We start from the raw sequence: 17557 nt of genomic DNA on the forward strand, positions 1-17557 counted from the left end.
TCTAGGCTGATGATCCGATGGAAGCCTGGTGAATGAACATGGTGAAAATCATGCAGTGAAAGTCGTCTAATTGTGCGAAACGAGTAAGTTATGCAAATCTAGGTGTCATGTCTGCACTCTAACTACCCCATAGAATTTAGAAATCTAGCTATATCAGAAGCTTCGTAAGTCATCCGTGAAACTAAATTTTCACTGCGTTGTCGGTCGGACCGACGGTACGAGAGACGAACTGAAAGATTTTGTCACTTCAAGAAACAAATTACAAAACAATACCTTGTTTGTGGGTATGTACAGTTTCTTGACATCATCATACACGTTCAGTGTTGGTTAGAACGGAAGGTTTTAGATAATGACAATAACCCTTTTGAATGCCGATATTTCAATATAGTATCGATAATAAATTTTGCCCCATCTCCCAAAGATTTGTTTCACATCCATCTTTTTCTTAACAGGATCACACGGTTCTCATTCCAGAATTATTACCATCTGGTTGATGAATAACACTGTAAGTCCTCGGAAAGGACTCAAATGGGTCGATAACCTTCCAGTAAGAGGTAACTCCCTTAGAGCTCTTGAGGCGTAAACACTTTCTGGTACAGCGACAGACCTACTTTCAGGTAGTGTGATCAGGGATGGGTAAACAATCAATCTCTTCTTGAGCTGAGCCGCTCGAGTAGTTGTTCGAACATCATTGTCATGGAGATTGTCAGCGACGACGAGACATCAGTTTTAACAATTAACAAACCATTTTCGTCCTGCAAAGGTAAGATCCAAGTCTTTCGTCGAACTCACTTGGCAAGTTATCAAATACTAAAAAGCTGTGTAAGATCACTACTCTGATGATTTGATATCTTCAGAAAGCAATGAGAGCAAAAAAGTCATTTCTTGCTTCCGATTATGCTATAATTACATTTGATCCAGGAATCAAGTAGCCATTCGAGATCACTCATACTTTGGATGACACGAAAGAAAGACGGTTACAACTGACCATGCAACTCTAAAAGCCGTAAAATCATCTCTTCTACGCGATAACTCAGGACTAGCAGCCACAGTGAATTGCGATTTCTTATACAGTTATCTCAAGGAGCATCGAGTCAGCTTAGTATACACCCGTGATGAATATTCGCAATTTAATTGGGATCGTTGTCCAGTATGGCCAATGGCTATCTACACAGCTGAGTATGCCAATTCAGAGCTAGGGCCTATCCCCGATTCCCCGTTAAGGGAATACGTGGTGGAGTGCAAACAAGAAACAAGAGTCACACTATATCTATAGCGTTGTGTAAGTTGCACACATTTTGAACCAATTCGGACCCACTCTCAATGGATCCAAAAAGGATGACACTCGAAGTAGTATAATGCTATGCAAACGACATCCTTTCTATGAAGGTTTGTCGCAGGCATGCCTACTCCACTAACAAACCAGTAGGCTCTGTGTTTCCTCCACAGAGATGCTACTGTCCTGATAATTTAAAACTAGATAACACACTTAGTCACTTTAGCAATTGGGAATTCAGAATATTGAGTCCTCATGAAGAACTGGTTAAAACTGTAAGTTCTTAAAAAATCAACCAGTATGCTTGTTTTAGTAAGCGATTCGTTAAAAACTACACACTGAGGCATACTTTAAATTCTGAACAAACAAACAGACAAGTCAGAGAAATACTAACAATCAAAGGATGCCCAATTGGAATCGCAATCAACAAAAACTTTCCATGTTTACTTGAAGTGGCAAGTAAATGTCATCTCAAAAGATTTAGGTGTATACATAATACTCTGAGATTAAAAATGGAAGGGGTTTTACTCGACACTGAACACTTGACCAAAATACCCCTCGCATGTGCCACGTGATACAAGGTATTTACCAAACTCTAATGATTAGCGACCTCTTTCGCGAAGGAGCCCACCTAAGTTAACAATTAGAAAAAAGGTACCTTTCTGTAGAAACGTTCACAATAGGAAGGTTATAAATTGTATGTAAGCGATACGGTAAATTTGGGTGGACATATTGAAAGGCCACCTGGCAAATATGCCGAACGAACAGAACAAATCATGAAGTGTTTTATGCAAACTGTATTTGTCTGCTCTTCAGGGAGAGTAGTAAAAGTTTCTCGCTCAACTCCAGATACTTCTGATCACTCTCAACCTTCTTATTAAAACAGAGCTGTACCCTAGTATTATTTTACTAGAGAATTTAAACTATATCCACCATTCACCAATACAACTTATTATTGTTATCAAAAATAGTGGACAAAATACGACCCTACTGCGGTGAAAATCAATAAAATGGAAATTTATAATCGCGGCGAGTGCTTCTCATATGCTCCCCCAGACAAGCACACTTATGTTCAGAGGGTAAATCAAATGCTAATAAATGAGTTTTTGCTGCTTCAAAGTAGGACAAGACTAACACTCAGACGAGTTATCGGCTTTCTGTTTCCGGCAGTCGTCTTTAAATCTTAGCTCCGTAAATCTTCAAAAGTAGGTTACAACCCAGAAAGGCGTGATGAGATTCATCAACTACATTTTGACTAGACTCTGACCACCTCGATGCTGAATTGTTTGTCAGCTTCCAGTCTTTCTTCTTCGAGTATGCTATATCACCGAACACGCAAGTAAAAATTATCAAATACGTGCCACTCAAATAGGAGATAGTGGCCACGGACCTGTATGGCGTGCACTCACCTGGCTTAAGGATGAATATATATCCTTTACTCTCTCCCCCAAATTCGTTGTCAGTGGAATCTGGGATGTCGATTTGTATATTCTCAATTGAGAATTCTCCCAGCAACCGTAATTCTTCTGGGTTTGTGTAGTAGTACATGCTCCTGCCTTGAATAACGAAGAACCTTTTCCGCCATGTTTTGAACTTCCCTCCTAGCTTTTTTAACCATCCAGTGTGAGGTTCAACGTCGGGTGATTGAATATCCGAATAAGCATCCTCAAGGAAAAACAAGAATGAGAGAATCCATGAAGTGATTTATCGCTCAGTCCGTCATAGTGTGTGCGTCAAGGTACAGTGACACTTTGAAATATCACATGCGACTGTTTGGCAGTACAGGCGAGACACGCTTCTGGTAAAGCAGTTAATCACCGCTGACAGGTCACTGCGTAGTGAATCGATGTCGTTTGTTCAGCACCTTGATTAATTACAGAATCTGTAGATTACCATCTTAAAATCCACTGTTCAGAGGTATTTAAGATTATTTTGCCGAAATGTATTCAGTTATGAGACTCAACAACTACAGTCATCTCCCTGATGGATCAGTTTTTGTATCGTGAAAGCTGTTGCGGAACATGTCATTCAGTAGATACAAAGATTAGAATAAACTTAACCGTATACTGTGTTTACCACCTGGATGTCTTCAGCAGCAGTGTACCGCACTGTGCTTCCAAGAACTGATCAAAATAAATCATAACACTTCTTAGCATCTCTCCTTAATTCTGCAGTAAGAAGGCCGTGGATGTGTGGGAAGCATCGAGATTGATGTTGTCAATAACTGGAAACGATTTACAAAAGAAGCTTCTCATGACATTCTTTTGCCTACCTAAGCGTCAAGGCTTGATAGAAACTGGTTTTAAATCCCAAATCGTTTGGAAAATATAAACACATTTAGAGTTACGCCAAAATTCTTTCAGGATTTTGTACTTGAAGCTAGCACCAATGCAGCGTAATTCTCCAAGAGTGGAAGAGAGCCAGAAATGGCTAATAGCCTCTCGTAGAAACTGACCCTTGTTTGAACAGAAAAGAACAATAAGCTTGTTTTTGTGGTGGCCCTATTCCGTTGTTAATCCAAGTGAGTTGCTTCGTATTAGTATACTCACACGTAGTATACTCACATATAAGGTATGTTTTACTAACCCTCTTTGAATTCTGACCCTGATAACGGATAGATTTATCAATAAAAATGTCTTTTCATGTTTCATTTTATGCTATTGTACATGTATTATAATCCTTAAACTCCTTTTATCAGGAGCAATCAACCGTGTTCAGTATTACATGTGTAATCAAAGAGATGCTATGATTCACCATGTAACATTTTTGGTTAAATCACAAACGTATGTGCTTCGAATTTGTCGATATCTTTCTGCACTAAAAGACATTTTGGATCACATATTCTGCTAAAATCATTGCAGTAAAGGATTCAACTTCGACGGGATTTTATTGGGGGCCTACTCTCTTAGCGAAAAGCACCTATTTGCATACCAATTCAGCTTAGATATGAAACTCACCTGGAACCCTCTTTCTAACACCATCATTGTTATAGGCCCTAGTGTTTGCCTGCCACTCTTTAATTTAATTACGCATATAGAAGGAATGTATCTGCCTCCCTTTCTAACATATTTGTTTAGATCAGTGGTAGTTGGCGTACATCAGCACATCGTGTTCAGTTTTGACAATCTCCTGCGGCTAGCTGGGCTATAAAACTAAGAAAAATGTTTACTTTGGGTCGTTTTGTAAAGGTGGTCGAATGTTTTTTACAACTCATGTGGAAATCCGCGTCGCTTTGCCGCCAACCTTTCGCAGGGTGATGGGAACGAGAGTTCACCTGCTGACTTCGTCGCTGCGGGTGGTGACAGCAGTCGGGTGTGGAGCCCAGTGCTGAGGTTATTTTCAAAGTGCAACAATAATTCGGGTTAAAATAACAGATATGCTGTTAGGTGACATGGATGTACTGACACACGTGACCGATTCGCGGCTCGATAATCAGTGGGGGGCTGTTTGTTGTTAGACCCTCTTTACGTCATTTTGGTCATGCTGGAATGGTGATCGAAACATGAATTTATGAACAGCATGATATGTGTGAGAACCTGAAAGGACTCATTACGTGGAGAGTCATTAGATAACAGAGTACTGCACTTGGCTCGAAAACTTTCCACGACTTTCACAGTTCGTAGTCCCAATCGACTGAACGAAAATTTCATCTAGCCACTGATATCCACTTACTCCTAATCACATATAGTTCAATTTACGCACTATCCGTTGCACGCCAAAACATTTTTATTGCGTCAGTCAGTGGACACCATATGGAACCTAATAATATTTGCACGAAGTAAGTTCTCACAAGTCAGAAATGGAATTACTCCCTAGAAAGGGAATGAGGTGTCGCAAAGCGCAAAATTTAAGTGAAAGCTATTAGATTATGGTCAAACCATGCGCCTCATGACATTTCTAACAATGAACAAGGAGTAGCTGTTTCGTGAATATTCGAGGACGTAGATTATGTTACAATAGATTCGGAGAACTATCGCTATGGAAGTTGTATGATGTCGTGATGGTGGTATCTGGACGTGAGTGGGGTAAAGTTAGAGTGCAACATTTTGTGATGCATAACAGTAGAGTGGAAGTTGCACACTATAAACAGATGATATGTGTACTAGTCGACCTGGCTATGCTGACGAAAAATGTGGTTAAAATCACAATAATAATTGCAAGTGGAATAAACACCGGTGCATAACTTTCTGATCAGCTGCTAGCAGTCAGCTGACTGTCTGTATTATTTTATAGCCCTTTAGATCAAAAGCCGCATTAAAAATCAATTTCGCCGGTTGTATGCTCTGATCGATCAATTGCCAGACTGAAATTGGTAAGCGAACCGTCACATGCCCGATACCTCAGAGTACAACTGATGATCCTTAGGAAAGACATTTGCATTATAATGTCGAATATTCGAGAGTCTACCACAGCTTTTCATTAAGCAAAACGATGTTGTCAACTTAGTATACCAAACAAACATAACATTAGGTATTCGATTTGGACTCTTACGAACCTTTCACCTTCAGTCTAATGCATACAACGTTGCAAAGATAGCAGTGTGCCAGCACTTCCAAAAGACTGTACCTCAAAGAAGAATGTTTGCCTTATGCTTAATTTTCAAGAAAAACAACGACCAACTAAACATTTAGAAAGATTTTTACAATTTGACACTGATAAGTTGCTATTTCAGATGACCAACGATTTCTGGCACACTTAGAAATAAACCACGATGTAGTGATCTGTTCAGTTGCATCACACAAAATTCAAGGCACTTCAAAAGCACCTAGTAAAGTGAGCGAGATTTGACTTAGGTCCATTTAAAGTTTTGGTAACAGGAACGAACACAGCTCGGATGGCTTAAGGTAATTAGTATGTATAAATATCTAATTTGCAACCTGGTTGCCTGGCACAAAAGACGACACCATTGGGCGACCCACATATAAAACTTTACGAATTCTACGAATACAACGGATACGAATGAAAGTTATCCACTTTTAGGACGCTGAACTAAGCTTTCACAGAAATTTCGTTCGCAATCGTTCTTTAGTCTGAAGTTTATCCAAAACTGTATGCCTTACGGACTATCTGGTTAATCAGAAGCAAGCTCTCACGTAAATTTGTCAAGGAATGTACAGCCAAAAACCTTTGAGGATGGCTGGCGTCTACGACTCTAGCTCACCAATCTGAACAGACATACAATAAGCTACAATAAGCCTTTCCATCTAATTTTTGTTTTGCCGTAAGGGTTTAGAAGGAAAGGCCTGTAGGGAACCGTTTTGTATAAAATGCTGATTGTTCATGCTGAAAGGTTATCTCTTAGGCACAAAAACATGGGACTGAAAGTTTTGCTGGCTCAAAGCAGAATTAACATGAGGTTATGTACTTCACACCACACCATAATTTTGTGTGTAGGAAAGTTGCGTATTAGGAAATCAAAGGAGTTTCTCGGGATGAGCTATGTAAGCTACAGGCACCGATTTAGTTAAACTGATTTGGGATGCACATCAATTGCGAAACCACTGCGTTTTTTCTAAACTCTAGTCTTATGTACTAAACTCTAGTCTTATGTACTAAACAAGTGATAAATGGGCACTAACTGACTCAAGCTATATATGCGTTTGCACATGTTAATGTGTAAATTAAGTCCTGCCTCTCATGATTATGAACTGATGATTTTGGCGCAAACATAGAAACATTCGCCACACAAACTACAATTTTGGAACGACATTTTGCTGAAGCAAGTTGCACACAGATTCGTTTATGTGCTATATGACTGCAGTAGATCGCTAACTAATGCCCGGATAAAATCAAGCATCCGCTGCCCTTAAGTAACTGCTTGTGAAGGTCAACACCGTGCGGCACACTCTGTATGTCATAGGCTTTGCCACTCTAAAGCTTACTGTATGTCACACTTCCAAAAATCCTACCTATCCCTCCGCGAAAAAGAAATGTAGAGAGTCGATGTCTCTGTCAGTTCTCCAACGGATTGAACACTGGTTACCACACAACATGTGGCGAATTAGAACTCAAATCACTGCTTTGAAAAAGGTACGCAAAGATTAACTTTTGCCAGATCTTGTGGCACTCTTATCGCTGATAAGTTGGAGTTTTGTAATGCAAACCATTTCAGGTCATTTTTGTAGGGTTTGTCAAATATACTTGTGACGCTTAGCAGTTACGGTGGGGTGTGCATTAAATAGCCTCGAGGAAAAAAGCTTTTGTTTATACGTGCTGCAGTTCTTCCTCCGTTACCCCAATGTCACTCTCAAGCATAGTTAACCAAACAAACTCGCAATAAAGACCACATACCAGCCTGTCATACCAGTGTGACCTGAAGTGGATCGGCTGCCAAAAATTAACTTCTGGAAACCGAACACCCAAGTTTCAACCAATGGCACCTTAAATCTAAGTCTACATTATTTTGTCGGGGATGAATAGCGTTGGGTTTTCTTGTGTTAAAGCGTAAAACAGGCTTCAGGCTAGGCATGTGTTACGGATGGCAAATTTCAAGGTGGTGGGTAGATGCACTGTGTGACGCCGCCGAAACGCTTGTTGTCTGACGTAAATGTTGTACGTGACCCACATTATCGACGGTACTTACGGATCTAGGACATCACAGGGACTTTAGAAACTTAAACAACTCAATTTGCGCTAACGCTCTAAGTTGCAGTCGAAGATAAGTCGATCTGTAGCGAAAAGATCGAGAACCGCAGAGATTCTGTTTCATCTTCGTATGAAATTACCAACTCATTGATTCCTCTTTTCTCTCATAAACCATGTTTATCCAGCAGCACTGCGCTAAGTCCTACACCCATTTCTTTGTTTCACGGCATCAGAAGTACTGAGTGATCTTTAACGCATGCTGCTCGAAGACACTGTTTTGGATGATGTTACATCCAACTTTTATGTCATTAATTAGTTTTTCATCATTTATTTAATGTCCCTGAAACCATTTAACCATTCTTTGCCCGATGGCAAGCTTACATTTACGGGTAAATTTTTTCCACCTAGTTCCAACCCGTATTTTCAGCTTGTCGAGGAATACCAGGATCTGGGTATCGACTTGCCTTTATCAAGGTTATTTGTAGACGCTGAATATCTTAGCGTATATTACGTCAGCCCAACACATGTTGATAACCACTAGATCCCAGTCTCTTGTTTTCGGTGGCCCCCTTTCATTTGGTATGGCCACCAGTTTCGAAAGCTCAAGCTGTTTTCGCCTAGAACAACTCATACATAACAATGCTGGAGTTTCTTCTAGCGAAACCAAAACATACGACAACAAAAATTTTGACGCCCAAATTTTCTCGATATCCAAAAAGGATGTACAATTATAGCCATAATCCGTTACAGACTGTTCGTATGTAGGACCTATGTTGGTGGTTCAAGTATGGGTCCTCGAACTTAATTATATGCAAGAGCTCTTTCGTCGTATAAAGCGGCATCTATCCTCGTGGTCTAAATTCATACAAAGAGGTGTAGTGGAATTCGCGGATCCAGGAAGTTTATGGTATGCCTTTATCATCCGAGCACAAAAACGGACGCCAAATAATGAGGATACGGGATAATAGGAGTGAACTTTTGGGGACGTATGAGTGTACTTGCTAGATAGTTTTCCGTAGGATCCTGCAACACTCTGTATTAATAGAGGAGCATTAGATGTGCAGCCAACTTGAAGCGGATTTGAGAGGTCTTTGACCAAAATGCTTCATATGTTTGCTAATGCTAACGCCTAATGTCACCTGACCATCTCACCGAACCCGTTTCAACGACAGGCAACTTCTACTTGAAATACTCTTCTCTAAACTTTTAAATCGTAAGCTTGTTCGCCGGAACTACTGTTACCTCTCAGGTAGGAAGGTGACATCATTCAACATTTTCACGATGATCTTGCAAACAAAGTCAAAGTTGCTTTAAACAGAATGTGCGCTGTGATGCTGTTCGCAGTCAGCCTGAAAAATTTCTCCTCAATTTGACAAGCCAAGATAATTTCAAGATCAGACTATTATCCACGAGCTAAACACTAGATACATCATGCTTTCGGGACTGTATTAGGGGTGGTTGAGGTTATTGCTGTAGAAAATACGGTGTCGACGGTAGTCACGCAAGGTGTTTCCGTTTCCGGCCAAAGACTTATTTAGTTGTCGATTATAACTGGGTCAATATATGTGGCTCTCCTAAGCTTTGACGTTCGAAGCGCAAGATAATATGGTAACCTATGGAGACGGTGTTAACTACATTGTTTGTTCCATTTTCTTTACACATCAACTGCTTGTGAATCACATCAAGACTGTCTTATAGTGATACGATAGAGTTTATTGGGGTCCAATACCTTCGATTTATTTGCCGTTCCTCGGTTTCTCATTGGTCAAGGCGTAACATATGTAAGAATGTTGCCAAGTTCATCCAGGCGGTGGCAATCGAGGAGATTTTATTGTACTACCTTCTCAGTAGGTGGATCTTCAGTTGTCGAGTGAGACAAGTTTTAGTGTTCATTAAATTCACTGGTCGTCTCAAATTTATAGAAACATTGGCTGAGCTAGAGCGAGTTTTCTAACTTATTGCATAGTGTACGCAAATATTTAACGTCGTAGGCATCAGTATCTTGGCAATAGGTGGGGGCAAAATGTAATCCACATGGGATTTTCAATTTTTCTCTTGTTTTGGATACAGAATGGAGAAGAAATCAGGCGATAACAGTTTTAGGAAACCTAGCTACTTCCGGTGAACATGCCACTTCAGTAAATTGAACTAAAAAGAGTTTATAGGAAACAGAGTTTTTATTCTTTGGGATAATAAGCATAGTATGGTCTCTTTTGGTTCCATATTAGGCTAATGAAGCATTTGCTTTCCCGCTGATTTCATTGTGATACCCTCAAAATTTTCTTCTTCTGGAAGAACAGAATCCCGTTTAGTTTTTTGGGTCTGTGCAAGGTTTACAGGATTGGCGTTTGCAGAATGTTAATTTAAACAGTCTCTTTCATGCCCCGGTGCAACTATTTTGGTGAGATGACACAAAATAAATAAAGCAGTGGAAGTGTGCTCATCAGAACTCCATATCTTTGACCAAATAAAGGTCCCTAAATTAGTATGAATTCAAAACCGTTAGCGCAGGATGGTAATTGGATTCTTTCAGAGCATTTTAAGCTGGACTTTTTGTGTCCCACAGAATGTGGCACTGTTATGTCCTCTTGTTCAATTTTCTCCACCTGTAGCCTCCTAAATGGGGTTACGATTTCCCATGGTGGGTGCCCATGATTAGCGGACACCGATAGGTCAACCGAATAAATTTTCAAATTCTCCGCCTGATTTGCAGATTACTTCTGTCTAGCTTCGTTTTAGTGATTTTCAGTTAATGGGTCCATTACTACGAAGTAAGTACGGTGTGCCTGAAATCATGTTTTGCCTGCAGGAACCCAAGGATTTTGAAATGTACAGAAAATTCGCAATATGACTGCAACAGTATATCTTTGTTTTTGTATTTTTATCTGTGTTTTCCTTCGTATAGATTAAAAATGAGCTGATCTATTTTACATTTTTACTGTTTCACTGCCAAGAATTATCATTTTGTGTTTATTTGTGAGATCTATGAGGAAAACGGACCGTTAGCTGAGCTATATGATGCCATTAAATTGGGCAAATAATTCTTCAGAGCAGAACAGTATACACCAAGTACGAAAGCACTTTCTGATTCCATATTTACGTCGTACATATGTGTTTTTCTTCCTCGACTTCAGAATTTTACCCTAGACAAGGTCTAATAGAATAAGCCGAGCGAGTTTCTTGATGCCGTGTTTGTCAATGTCACCAGATTTGGTAGAATGTCTTTCAAAAACATCATGTTTATGAACTTTCAAGTAAGTGTTTTCGATTCCCTCTCTCAGTTTCTAGCTGTATTGAGTGACTGATAACAGAGTGGATACCACAGTCAGATCTTTCTCACTGTTGGCACAGCAACAAATCAAATCATCTTGTTCAGTATGGTCTAGTAAATTTCGGTGGCTCTTAACTTAAATTATTTTCTCCAAGTTAGAGAGATTGAGATTGGAATTCAATACAATGTTCAGGCCTGAAAAAACGATGGAGTGTCGCCCATCATTATAAGGCGAAAGCTCTGTAACACAGTGGTTGCGTTTGCAAGTTTATTATGTGTTCCTCAGAATAAAATAAGCTTTCGTGCCAACCATAGTGGGAAGTTCACAAACAAAGTCTATATCGGAATTATCATAACTGTCTCCTTCAAACGCTGACCATTTTCTAAGTAGCATGTGACTAAGGAGGGAAGTTGTTGGAAGTTTCAACCGACAAGCAGCAGAAGACCGTATTCTCAACAAATTAATAAGGTTGGTTAGTGTTTTAAGTCCGACTGGTGAACTTAGGTTTAGTCTCATTTAGTAACAGAAGGTGCGAGGCAAGCTCCAGTAATACATTACGATGATCAGAAGCATTTGATGTTTGAATGCTTTATACAGCAAACACTGGTCGCTTTTTGCCTGTTGTGACACTTTGTTGTAGATCTTGAGGGGGACTACCCCGGCAGAGTTGAACAGCCGTGAAAAAAAGGTCAAATTTGTTCTGTCTAGATTGATGTTATTAGTTATTGCAGCGTAGACAAGGTTTAAGTTTTTGATTATATTTTCAGCTTGATTTGGTCTTCTTTGTTTCCTCAGACATCTGACAAGTTTCCGGTTCAAAAGCAGTCGTATGATATCAGAAGACAGTAGTATTCTTGATCTTGCTCGTCCTGACGTACGATCTAAGGCTGTAATATCCCAGTTAGAAGACATAAAGTTAACCTTAACTATAAACAAATCGTTGCTGCTGTGGTCGGTTAATGTCAACAATCGGCCCATCCTAATTTTAAGGACGTTCTTGGCAAGCATGGCTTTCTAAAACTGCCCACAGACCAAAATTAAGTCGACTAATGTACCCCTGCTTTTGGTCTTTGCTCCACATCTATCGCATTTTAACATGTATTTTATCTAAGATTGAATTTCACGCCGTGCAGTCTGCATACCTTCTGTTGCACGTCCCGCTCCCAATTGTCAGTTAAGAACATACTTGCACTGTGGTAATATTTTGCGTCCTTTCACGACAATTCTGTACATGCCTTGGTTGTTCTCTGTTTGCTGTGCCACTTGAATTTGCTTTGAAATACAAATATCGTAAATTAATTTGTGTATCAAAAGCCATTTAAATTTCAGTGCCACGTATCAGGCTTTACTACTGGTTATGTCTCCTAGGAACTCCATCGCAGATAAACTAAAAAGGCGAGTATCTTTCTAGTCTTTTCAAGAATTTCGTTTCTGCTGGGTTGTCACTCAGTTTCTCATATTGCGGATCCTGTAGAATGTCTGGGGATGTTGGGATTAAGGGACAGCAAACATCCAATGTCTACAATTAAAAATAAACAAATTGCTTATCATTAGCAAAACCTCTGAGTTTCTAAACCTCGTCCTGTCCTTTGAGGATAATTTGATGCTACCAGGTCAAGGTGAAGTTCAGTAAACATTACAGTTGTTTTGCAAACCTGTTATAGCATGTAGCCAGATACTGAAAAGCTCATACCAGGTCTTGAGGTGTAATCATGCTTTTTGGACTGACGTCAAGGTTTTTCACTTCATAGTGACCTTTCTCGCCCCTATCTAATACTGAATATAAGTGCACCGTTTGATCCAGCTTCAGGTCCTTCACACATGTTCCTTATCCCGCCCTTTTTACTTATTTATAAGCTGTCTGTAATTGTCACTAACTCAAAGCTATCGCTGGCATCTAACGTTGGCCTTACTTCATTGTTAGGTTGGTGAGGTTCGAAGGATGTGAAGGGTGCGCATTTTTCATATCTGGCCCGCACTCTTACTCTTACTTTACTAAAAATTGCCTATCAAGCATGTGCTTGGAAGGTGCTATTCTGAGGCGCTTTGCCACACATTCACTGCCCGAAAGAATAGAAGCTTTTGGAAACCAACTAATAACTAACTGAAAAACCAAAAGCTACAAGCAACAGGCATTTTCCTTAAAGCAATACTCTAAATTTGTGTTTTTGCTACTTTCGGGCCTTTTTTATGATTGAAATGCAGAGCCACCGGCAGATTTTCCTCTACTTTGGAAAACATCTAGGGTTTATAAGATCACAAAGGCGTTTTGTAGCAAGCTAATCGTGATGTAGGGGTGATTGGTATTGTTTATATGCTGTTGTCAAACGTTTTATTAACTTCATTCTCATACTTCAGAATTTTGTTTAGGATAATTAGGCGGGAACATCGCACTCAGTTGCAAGTTCAACAAACGTAATTAGCTGCTCCGAAATAGCCTATCCGGTTCCACGTTCCGTAGGTGACACTAGGCCTATAGGATTTCGTAATATTTGCACACAGTTTTATTGGTTCTTACCCTCCCACAAACTCTCCAAAAGCGGCAATGCCTAGGTCACAAAATGCAGTTTTTTCATTAACGTTTTGGGATTAAGTTGAGGAGCATATTTTGCTGAGTTTATTGTTAACTTGACTTCCGTCAATCAGTCACCTGCTCTAACTTAGGTATTCTGGATAAATTTTTACCCATCTCTGATTTACTGCTGTGCCGTATCAATTGTTCTACAAATGCTGCCAGGTAGATTGTCTATGTAGGTGTTGAAAACTGCAGAAACAGGCACCAGTATCTGTGGCATTCCATTGCCTGCTAGCAAATGTTCAGAAAGCCCACATTTACCATTTCCGCTCCCTTAAAGTCGGCCCAACCGTACAGTGAGAATGGTAGAAACACCGTTCTGTACAAGAACAGGGATACTTTATATTGTATTGCACCAAACGTTTTAGTGATGTCCTTATACAGCAAAACTACCCATTACCCTCATTTGGCTGAACCTGTCCGACTTTTGCGCGTTAACAACAGGTTGCCAGCAAAAAACTCTCGGTTACAAAGCCATAAGGTTGCAATGTTTAAGAGCGTTCTTGTTAGTGTTCTATTACTGAATAACGTTTGCTTTTCTGCGTATTGCTTCTTGACCACAAGTGCAAGGTTGAATGGTGGATAACTGGTCGAAGCTTGTCTCTCACCATCTATGTAGTAATGCCGCGGGCAAGATGTCCTTTTTGTTGACGGAACTAAAACATTCGCCAGCTGACAGCTTACCACCGACGAAGCATACATGGATCATATGCTTCTACATTGTCCACATAAAGTAAAATCCGGCTTATCTCGCAAGCCGGGCAGCTACATCTGTAACTTTCTTGTATTTAACTGATTCAAATATTTTTAAATACCCTGGCCCCTAATAGAATAATGAGTATGTGTATACAGGTAACAATTCCTGTTCCGGAACGTCTCCTACTACTTGAACCCCTTAGGTACTCAAGGACGATATCTCATCTTTGGTTTATAACCTCTAATCTAGAAAACAGCTCAGTGTACATAATAATTTGCCCTTCGAACTTTACGGCCTGCACGTGCTCTTTTCTGGCACTTTTTCGCGAAGTACAGTAGCTTCAAATCTACTCATATCTATTTAAATCCATCGATGCTTTTTTTGTCTACCTCGCGGTAGGATCTCAAAAGTGTTTTCGACTTAATTTTTATTTCTGGTAGTCGTGGGATCCTCTGATAGAGAAATGCTAACATAAAAACTGCCGGTTTCTATTAAAAGCGGTTATTCAACGCTGAAATTCCATTCGATTAACATACGTAGATAATCTTTCTGGTATCAACCAGTATCATCAAACGCTAAGCATTCCGTACGTTGAATATAAATGTTTCCACGTTGCCAGGGCCTCTACTTGAATTATTCCGGGGCGCTTGCTTTGGTTGAGTGATAGATGTAAAGAGTACTTTTGGTTAACATCGACCCCAGTATATATTAATTAGGGTATAGTTTTCTCTTCCTCGAGAGGGCTTTATTCGCTGTACTAAAATGTTAAAAATTTAACATTTCTCCATCTCCAGGAATAACGAAATCTGAACCTCAGCCTTTGGTCATTCAGCGCTTTATTCCAGCCTACGTCTGATAAATTAGGTCGCTCACACTAACATACCGAAGGTGCTGTGTTAAGTCTATATTGTTCAACCCAGCTCATATTGTGAGCTTCTTTAGACTCCTGTAAAAAACACCAAAAATCAAGACGACCTGTTCTGCTGGGGAATATGAGAGTTCACCATAATTAATGAGCCATCACTGGTTCGATGTACGCAATAATGTTGCCCTAAAGTAAGCAATTTTTGTCCCTTCTTCGTCTTTGGTTTAGATCATAGCAGCAACAGTCGTAGCCGGGTGGTACTATTCTAAATCTAAAATCTCAACATGCAGACACGTTCTAGACAGCACGAAAATTGTACACTTGAAACTCCTATTTGCCATAGCTTCTAGTCAAACTGCTGGTGTTCAAGTACTTAACGTATTCGATCGGTGGCCGGTAAGGCAGTGCGTTTGCAGGCATCCGCTTCCCGAGTGTCGGGCACACCTAAGCGTCAAACAAAATCGCCTAGCGTTGAACCAAACTAATATTAAGACTTGCTGCAAACTTAACTACGCAAAAACGCTGTTGGGTGTAGACAAATAGATGCATACCTTCGAAAAATTAGAATCGTCGCGCATAATTTTTCCGTTCACATTGCACGATATTCGGTCGTCATTTTCAAAATTTGCGAACGGCCAAGAGAATCTGGGTCATGTTAGCTGGTGCAATATAACAATGATCGAAACACTTCAGTCCCCACTGGATAGAATATGAGATATCGTCCTTGTTTTCCTTGGAAAGCTTATTGCTGGTTGATTCATCGGCGATGGCTTATTACGTAGGTTATTTTTAAGAATTATAGGGGCCCATTAACCACACATTGTCCTTTGTTGCAAAACCTTTGCAAGTGAACTGAAAATTTTCAAGCCAAAATGTAGCATATTGTCGCATACACGCTCACACCAAAAATCATTATAATCTAATCTATCTCCTTGCAGCTCCTTGAACTCCATTGCAATATGGGGTGATCATGCCCCTGGCGGAATACTTTCCAAGCCTTGCTGAGACCCCGGGATGATTAGATGGTCCTGAAAGTTATGAAATTGTACTCCAAACTCACTTGCTTGTCTCTTTTAGTGCATAAAGGACGCGTTGTAGGTTTCGAAAATTCAATTGCATTGTGCGGATACTGAAGCAAGAATTATAGCGGATGTAGAAATTTAATAATTGATGGACTCTGACTGTTCGGCGCGAATCGGAAAGCAGGAAACTCGCGCAGACGGATCGGAATATGGCCATTGGGGTCGCACACAAGTAAAGAGGCAATTGCTCGTAGTTTTCGTTCGGTTGGTCGGTGTTTCTGATCACGGATTCGGGCTGAGTACCGACAGAGAAAGTGAGAGCAACGGTGTTCATCACCAGTGAGGGCCGCCTCAATGGGTTCTTTGCGCCTCTATCTTTTGGAGATGCTGAAAGTCATAGTGACTTATACACTTGAAGTATGTGTGTGGGGTAGAGAGACAAGCTTGTGAATTAAATGGCTGATGTTGCGACGGTGATGATGACCGAGTGGTATGGAGGTCGCGCCTGAAATTTACACCGTAGAGGGGCAGGCATCTAGGAGAAAAAGTCAACCGGGATACCTGGTTTTGAAGGTTTCGAAATTGTCTCCGGACGCTGGAAGTATGCAGAAGAGTGAAAAGTGGCCACCGAACCTAGGGTTAAAGGAGTTTGAATGTACATGACTTATTCTTGAGGTAGGTTGTGCAGGACACGTTCACGAGGGGAAAACATGTACATTCCTCAGAAATTTTCCGGAGCCTCAGTCCGTAGATGAAATGACACATTAAAGTTGCTTTTCAGCGGAAGGAAACATACAGTATTCTGTCGAAGTCGGCGGGAAGTGTAGAACAGCACAGCGTAGTCAAATAGGTCCAGCTAAGTACAATTCTGGTGCAAAACGTCATCCAGCCCAAACTCCATTTTCGGAAGTGGAGGACTAACATACCAAAAGATAATCTAGAACGAAATCCTTAATCAAGCCCCTTTGGTGTGAAGGAATGTCATTTTCAGGTGGCAAGATGGAAGGATGAGTGGATCACTGATTAGTATCATTAGAGCAGCAAATTAGGGTGGCGCATTTCAGGTGGACAAAACAAATTGTAAAAGATAGGCGATATCATGGACCTTAACACCGAAACTTGTAGGACTTTGCTGGGGATTCGAAAAGTAAATGATACTGGGAAACCCTTACATAGCTTGGAGGACCGATGGAAAATACAGTCGAGTGGTCGCCTAGATTATGAAAATGTAATTTCGTTGTTTTCGTCGATAGGCTAGGAGATTT

The 17557-nt window shown here is 40.3% G+C and overlaps 1 protein-coding gene across 1 annotated transcript; it reads right to left on the reverse strand.

The window, feature by feature from the left end:
- Positions 1–2687: 2687 nt before the first annotated feature.
- Positions 2688–15848, reverse strand: T265_15322 (hypothetical protein; the record flags this gene model as incomplete). The annotated part of the gene is made up of 2 exons (XM_009177572.1): positions 2688–2941; positions 15822–15848. Coding segments are annotated over 2 exons (279 nt in total), but the record flags the coding sequence as incomplete, so codon positions are not given.
- Positions 15849–17557: the final 1709 nt, after the last annotated feature.

This window comes from Opisthorchis viverrini (assembly GCF_000715545.1).
Source record: "Opisthorchis viverrini unplaced genomic scaffold opera_v5_435, whole genome shotgun sequence".
Taxonomy (NCBI): Eukaryota; Metazoa; Platyhelminthes; class Trematoda; order Opisthorchiida; family Opisthorchiidae; genus Opisthorchis; species Opisthorchis viverrini.